Source organism: Carya illinoinensis, chromosome 5 (genome assembly GCF_018687715.1).
Source record: "Carya illinoinensis cultivar Pawnee chromosome 5, C.illinoinensisPawnee_v1, whole genome shotgun sequence".
NCBI classification, from domain to species: domain Eukaryota; kingdom Viridiplantae; phylum Streptophyta; class Magnoliopsida; order Fagales; family Juglandaceae; genus Carya; species Carya illinoinensis.
Window position 1 is genome coordinate 45,321,655 of NC_056756.1, and position 8,042 is coordinate 45,329,696.

The following is an 8,042-nucleotide window of genomic DNA, read 5'->3' on the forward strand; positions in this document are numbered from 1 at the left end:
GCACAAGTTGTTAAGCCCAAAATTCTATCAAAAGAACATATCTTTTTTTTCTAAAAAATTACTCTAAAAAATATCTACACACACTTTGATTTTTCTATTAATTTCTCTCTATTTCGTACGGAAAGAAACACACCAGAATGAAAAGATGAACCTCAGATATAAACAATAGAATGGAATAAAGAAAAAGAGAACAGCTACAGACACTAAGAGATTACACAAAATAAGCTCATAAATTGATATAGTTTTATAGAATTTATTAGATCTATTTTATAATAAAAGTAACTTTTATAATCATATCAAATCACATCAATTTGTGAATTTAATTTTATATAATTATATTGTGAATAAAGTATTTTCGAAGAATAAAAGTAGCCCACAAAGTGAGAAATACCGCTATGCTACAAGAGCTTAAAACATATAAACCGGAGGTTTGGCGAGAGAGTTTGGGTGTTGAGATATTCTCAACACTTCTCAACATACTCCACTACTATTCATTACTTTATTATTATTTTTTACCTACCTTTTACTACTATTTATTACTTTTTATTAAAATTTAATATTTTATTATTACTTTTCACATACATTTTCATTACTATTCATAACATATTTCAACACTTCTCAATATTTAATCCCAAACTTTCTCCATAGCCGTTTAAAAGCAAATATTAGATTTTTTTTTTTTTTAATTTTTTGGGTTAGCCGGTTATTCACTCAGAAATATTGGATGCCCAAAAATACTGAATAAATTTTCCTGGAAGAAAATGATTTCGTGTAATCCTTCCTCTAAAATAAAATCTAAGGAAAGAACAGTAATGTCAGAAAAAATATTATTAACAAATACAATCTATTAAAAAATATCAACAATGCTTAATATTCATTAGAATAATTTAATTGGAAGAGTAATGATCATAGGTGAAAGTGGTAGGCATATCAAGTAAAGTAGGGGAAGCAGGCGATCCTTTCAATTCGCGTCCAAGTTACGGCGAATCTATTCCTAAATAAAAAATTATTAGCTTTGTGGTTTTACTATTTGGTTACTTATTTATATGATCGCATCCTTGGCGCTGCAAACAAACGCTGGGCAGGGAGAGTAGCGTGACTGTGAGAGAGTGGAGGAGCGGGAGTTTTGTGAGGAGGGATATGGCGAATGGGGAGGAATTTCGTGTGTACAACTCCATGACTCAGCAGAAGGAGATCTTCAAGACGCACGAGCCGGGGCGTGTTGGCATGTACGTCTGTGGCGTCACCGCCTACGACCTCAGCCACATCGGCCACGCTCGCGCCGCCGTCAGTTTCGACATCCTTTTCAGGTTGTTCTCCTTCATTTTCGAGTATCTGATTTCTTCTTTTTCTGTTACTGATGGTTCGACAATTAGAATGTCAAGTGTCGACACAGAGACGCGTCTGTTGTTGCTAATTTTGTAACTGATCGGACACTTTCAAGCAAGTTGCTGAGAAATGGTGACATTTTTTCAAAAGATTATTATTTTTTTAACAAAAATTTTATATGCAGTTATTTTTATATATTTTTTTGTGCATTCTATTAATATGATTAATTATGTATTAAAAAAATTGATGCAACTAATTATATTAATAGAGTGAATAGAGAGTACACAAAAGTGACTGTATAAAATATTACTTTTACAGCTTAAGTACAATAATAAAACTTATGGGTTCTGAGCACCCATTTAATTTAATTTTTTTTTTTGTCTCTAAACAAATTTTATTATAGCCCATTTAATAAACACTTTGATCAATGATACAGTATTTTCATGCTGTGTATAACAACAATAGCGTCTTGATTGAGAACTTGTCCTCATGCTTGTGACCTTTAGTCAGGGCTATAGTTAGGGCACTAAAGTATTATGATAATACTTTATTTCTATTTATTATTATATCATTAATTTTCACTTAATTTTTAATATTTTTTACTGCTATTTATTATTATTTAATATTTTATTATTATTTATAAAATATATAAAATCAACTCACTGTCCAAACGTAATGTAACCATCAGGCTGAATTGCTTTCATGCTCTACATGTGACTCTTTTTTTTTCTTCTCTTGGTTTGCGCTGGCTTTACCCATTGAAGGACCTTACCAAGAAAACTTAGGACTTGCAGCCGGTTAGCCCTTGGGTCCAAATAAAATATATGGGTTGGGTCCAAAAGGCCCAAGCACCATATGTTACAGAAGACTTAAAATGAAGCGCCGGGGTGATGGCCTATTGGTCCACCCTCATGTCCACCTCTGCTAACTGAATAACTCATTCCTATTTTTTAGCGGGTTTTATTAGTTACAAGTAAGTGTACGTATCAATTCGCATATTGATAATTTTTTTATTTAAAAAAATATAAAAAAATTTTTGAGAGAAAAAGAAAATTTCCTTCTCATAAAAAGTTTATGTACCATTTAATTGGGCAATTTATTAAGAATTTTTTCAAGTTTTAATTTGAAGTTGTGTATGAATACTGCAGGACCTATCTTATATGTCTATATATTTTTTTTTATCTATGACTTAAGATTCTCGATTTCAAATCTAAATTTAAAGACGAGAAATCATTATTATTTGCTAGCTTAATGTAAGATGATGTAGACATTATATATATATATATATATTTATATATATATATTTATACTGATATAACTTGTGCAAATCTTAGAGATTATAGATTATAACTTTCATAAAGTCAAGAACAACAAAATAAGTAAAACACTTTACTGAACATTAATATCAATAGAAAGGTTGTTTACCATACATTACAATTGTTCATCCTTATAGTCATGCTCAGAGGGAGAAGTACTTACACTGGGCACCCCTCTCCATTCTTTAAAAATTCCCATATATTCTCCAAAATTTTTTAAAATTTTAATATATTTAGAAATATCTTTCTCCAAGTTTTTTTCCTTTATATAGTTCTGAAATTTTTTATAATTTCTATAGATTATTTATTTTCAAGGATGTGGCCTCATCAAAATTAAATTAAAACTAAATTTAGGAAAAATAATAAATTATTAGTACGGATCTCAAAATTTTTTATTGTATAATATTAGACTTCTTAATATCAAATTCAAACTGAAAATATAAGAAAAAATCATTTAAGGTTGATGATTTACATGAAAAATAGTTGAGAGGTTTTATCCTCTAGACTTTATTGAGTAAAAAATTTTTTTTGAAGTCTCAATTATAGTATTATATGCTTAATGTGACACGAAAATATCTAGATTTTTCAAGAAACTTGATAAACTGGCTTACATACTAAAATGAAAGATGACATTCTAAAAAATCGCTTGATAGTTTCTATAAAGAAAATAAATTGTAAATATTTCATTACAAAAGTAATAATAAATTAATATTATTCTATAAAACATTATCGTCAGAAATTTGAAACATATGTTAAATTGTGCTTTTTAGAATTTTATATGTGTATATACAACAAATTATTGAGATATAATTGTATATATAGTTATATTTTTATAATTTATAATTTTTATTTATTTTAATAAATGTGTCACGCAATATAAAAATTAGATTCCTTTCCTAAAAGTTACTGGTTCCACCGCTGGGTGTGCGGAAGGATAATGATGAGGAAGGTAGTCGTGTTTGACCTTGGAATTTAACTCTGCAGATACTTGCAGCACTTGGGCTATCAAGTTACTTACGTGCGGAATTTCACTGATGTTGATGACAAGGTGAGACGGATAATAAATTTTGGGATTTGAGGAATGTGTTTGATTTAAAATGTTGTAATCAGAGATGTTCAAAGACAGGAATTATTTAATATCTTGCATGCAGACATGTTCGAAGCCATAGAAGACGTGAGATGAAATAAAAAAATTTCAACCATTGAGCGAGGATAAAGAAAGTCAATTGTTTCCTGTCTGTTAACGAAGCTTAGGAATGGACTTTTTATTGGTCTGATACCAAGACCTGTATTGGTACCATTGCTCCAAATTGCTTTTGAGGCTGCTTTTGAAGATTTAGGTTGGAATGAAGTACCATAGAAAGGGAAAAGATATTTATGTTGAAACCCATGGTACCTTAGTTAATTATTTATTCCTTGGGTTCTTAATTCTAATCTGGAAATTGCTAACATCTTGATTTTTGCAGATATTTCGTAGAGCAAATGAGCTTGGGGAGGAACCCTTAAGTTTAAGTAATCGTTTTTGCGAAGAATATCTTGTCGACATGGCTGATCTTCAGTGCCTCCTTCCAACCCATCAGCCTCGCGTTTCCGATCACATGGAACAGATAAAGGATATGATAAGTCAGGTTATATCTCTGCCACCAGGGTCAATTTGTCCGATACATGTAGGGAAATTCTGATAACAGACAAAACACACAACTAGAGAGTACATTTCTGGAAAATAGAGCTGTTCTGTTGAATATACATCACAAAGTGGCATGGCGTTGCTTTTAATTTACTTTTTCTGGCATCCAACACGCCCAGTGTTTGTCAAAATGAATTGTCTCCATATGCTTGAATTTTTATATCTACATAATACCATCTGGGTCTTTTTTTTTTTTCAAATGTAATATGTGAATTCCTAATTTCTAAAAATTCATAAACTGGTATATTCACCTGAATAAAGATGATCAAATGATTATAACTGTAGTTTTAAAATAAATTTTTGCCAACTAATCTGCCGTTTTTATTACTATAAAACTGGCTACTCAACTCCAATATACTTGGATTAATGAGGTAAGTTAATATTTGAATAAAGTGGATAAACTGTGTGTAGGTGTACGGAGCTGGGGCATAGTGCATTGGGGTAGAAAAGCCTGTTACTCGATATCAATGAAAATTTCAAATCTTTGTGGAATAAAAACAACAAAATAAAAGAAAAAGATATGTATTACATTTTGAAGTCAAATTGAGCTGGGCTTGACCTGCTAGAAAAGCCTGTTACACTAATTGATTAAGGACTAAATATGGGACCTTGAATATCCAAGATGGAGGAAGTATATAATTGTAGTTTATTTCTGTTGCATTCTTCACCCCTTCCCTTCTTGAGCCCAATAATGTGGTTATGGCACATGGATCTAGTTCAATCTTGCTTTCTCACTCAAAAGCATAATATGACTTCCTAGTTTAAATTAATTTGTCTTCGTTGGAGTGTTATGGGAATGGTGTGAATTTGAAAATTGGAAATTGCCTTTGCTTTGGTTTAGTGGCTCCTTCATGATGCGGATTTATCTCTTCTTTATTTATTTTAATAATATATTACGGGCGTATTTTGCAGATTATCAACAATGATTGTGCGTACTTGATTGATGGAGATGTATTCTTTTCTGTTGATAAATCCCCAAATTATGGCCAGTTATCTGGGCAGAAATTGGAAGACCACAGGGCTGGTGAACGAGTTGCTGTTGACTCAAGAAAGCGTAATCCAGCTGACTTCGCATTGTGGAAGGTGTAAAAAGCTTTGCAATTGACATTATCTTTAAGTCTTCTTGATATGAATCAATATCAGATATTCTTTAATAATTACAGGCAGCAAAACCTGGCGAGCTAAGTTGGGACAGTCCATGGGGTCCTGGAAGACCGGGGTGGCACATAGAATGCAGTGCAATGAGTGCTCATTACCTTTCTTTCCAATTTGATATTCATGGTGGTGGAATTGATTTGATCTTTCCACATCATGAAAATGAGATTGCACAGACCTGTGCTGCTTGCCAAGAGAGCGGTGTGAGTTACTGGATGCATAATGGGCATGTCACTAATAACAATGAGAAAATGTCCAAGTCATTGGGTAATTTTTTCACAATTCGTCAGGTAAAGTGGGGCTAAACACTTGGTAATGCTTCTACTAAATTTTCTGTCTGCAGTCTCGTATGAGTATCTGCATTTAAATAATAAACTGTCTTGTAGATAACTCAACGGTATCATCCGCTGGCTTTGAGGCATTTTCTGATAAGCGCACACTATAGATCTCCTCTCAATTATACAGTCTCACAGCTGGATAGTGCATCAGATGCTGTTTATTACATATATCAGGTTTGAAGCTTGTCCTAATTTCCACAATTTTCATCTGGGTCTCTGCTAATTCCGTAATTTCCACAGATGGATCACCTTTAGTTGATTTTTTCTTATATTCAGGTTTTCATGTGTGTGTATGCAGGTGAATGCATGTGCGTTATTTGTAGCTTGAGTTTTTAATTGTACTGGATTTTGAGTCGATTCAACCCCTTAAAGTTGATAGAACAACAGTAATTTTCTCCACTGCATGATGAAGTTCTAGAGCCATTCTGCCTAGATACTTCAGTTAATGATTTAGCCCCTCTTTTATCCCCCCCCCCCCCCCCCCCCCCCCCCCCCCCCCCCTTCTTTCTTTTTTTTTGGTCTTATTTTTAAAGGACATTTTGCTGTTTGGCCAAATTGGCAGGGATGATGATTAGATGTTAAGCCGTCAAACCTGGATCTTTCTCGGCCAATATAGTTTGGTTTGTTGTGTGAGATTTACAAACACCCTATAAAAGATCCAGGTTAATTAAACGAATGGAAGGTAGAACTAGAATGATTCTGGTTAATGACATGTATAGAGCTAATACTAATCTATTTAGAATGTAGGTGTACGGATTCTATCTGATTCCTTGTTTTCCAAAGTTAGTGTGCTGAAATATTATCTCTTCTGCTTTGATATTATTTACTATGTTTTGATTTTATCGACACACAAGGCATATAAACTGTAAGAACAGATTCACGCGAATGGGTCCTATTTAGCTTCAGTAAAGCTGATCCGTTATCTTGCGATTGTTAGACTTTGCAAGACTGTGAAGATGCTTTATCCCCATTCCAAGGAGGAAGACTTAAGGAGGTGCCAGAACAGAAAGACAAAACAGTGCGAATTACTTCTGCTGCCCGAGAGTGCATCAGTAACCTACGCAGTGAGTTTCAGACTAAAATGTCAGATGACTTGAACACTGCACAGATATTGACTGTTGCTTTTCAAGAAGCCTTGAAGTTCATAAACACTTCTTTGAACATGCTCAAGGTACATGTTTGCATTGTTTGGAACCAGTTCCAACAGGGATATGATATTATGATGTGCTAGGCCTTTATTTCTCTTTGTTCATTGCTTTGTACGTGAAATGAGAGATGATCCGTTTTGATATTTTCCAGAAGAAGCAACAGAAGCAACAACAGTTATCGATGATTGAGTCTCTTATCGCAGTAGAGAAAGAAGTTAAAGAAGTTCTTAATATTCTAGGGTTACTACCCTCTTCCACGTACTTGGAGGTGATTTTATTTCTGATTTTTGTTTAATAAATCCATTGAAGTATACGATATAGAAGTTGCTTTCCACTTGACAGGTTCTGGAGCAATTAAAGGACAAGGCTTTGAAGAGAGCAGGGATGGTGGAAAATGATGTGTTGCATCTGATTGAAGAAAGAACTCTAGCAAGGAAAAACAAGGATTTCTCCAAGAGTGATCAGATCAGGGCTGATTTAACTGTGAAGGGCATTGCGCTGATGGATGTGGGCGATGGAACTATTTGGAGACCATGTGTCCCAGTTGAACAGGAACATAATGCCCTGCCAGTTGAACAAACAGCCAGCACCACTGGTTGAACAAGAAAAGTCGCATCCGTTTAACAGTTTTAATTATTTACTGGTATTACTGTAATTATGTAATAATGTTGTAACATTAATAATTGGCCATCTCAAGTAGTTATGACCCCTATGACCCCCAGAGGCTGTGTGACCAAGAGCCAGGGGGTCTTAAATATAAAGCAATGTGCCCTTATTATGGCCATATAACACCTAAACCGCCTTTGAGTGTCTGTGTAAAATAATACAATAACTTTGGTTGGTGACTTTTGTTTGGCTGCTTATACATGCAAAAGTTTAAAAGCCGATCAATTTTCATTATAAAGTCTAGTAGGTGTAGTTTGATTCTGATATTCTCGGGATGAAATTGCATCATATTCATGTGTACGTGTATATGTATATCTTACTACTCATATAGCTTTATTGCCCAGCCTGTCTAGGCGAATGTAAACAATGTCTACTTTTGCATTTGCATGATCTCCAAAACTTT

General features: G+C 33.5%; 1 protein-coding gene across 3 annotated transcripts; it reads left to right on the forward strand.

Annotated features, from left to right (window-relative positions):
• Positions 1-1,022: 1,022 nt before the first annotated feature.
• On the forward strand, positions 1,023-7,818 carry LOC122311977 (cysteine--tRNA ligase 2, cytoplasmic-like). 3 transcript variants are annotated; one of them, XM_043126779.1, is made up of 9 exons: positions 1,023-1,310; positions 3,630-3,693; positions 4,112-4,273; positions 5,245-5,415; positions 5,496-5,777; positions 5,874-5,999; positions 6,763-6,996; positions 7,128-7,241; positions 7,316-7,818. In XM_043126779.1, exons 1-9 carry the CDS (start codon positions 1,141-1,143, stop codon positions 7,571-7,573), a joined length of 1,581 nt encoding a protein of 526 aa, XP_042982713.1. In that variant the 5' UTR covers positions 1,023-1,140; the 3' UTR covers positions 7,574-7,818. The 3 variants fall into 3 exon arrangements, with proteins under 3 accessions (XP_042982713.1, XP_042982712.1, XP_042982715.1); XM_043126778.1 differs by having other exon boundaries at positions 1,028-1,310; positions 7,125-7,241; XM_043126781.1 differs by lacking the exon at positions 1,023-1,310 and adding an exon at positions 3,797-4,037 and having other exon boundaries at positions 3,642-3,693; positions 7,125-7,241.
• The last annotated feature ends 224 nt before the right edge of the window (positions 7,819-8,042 follow it).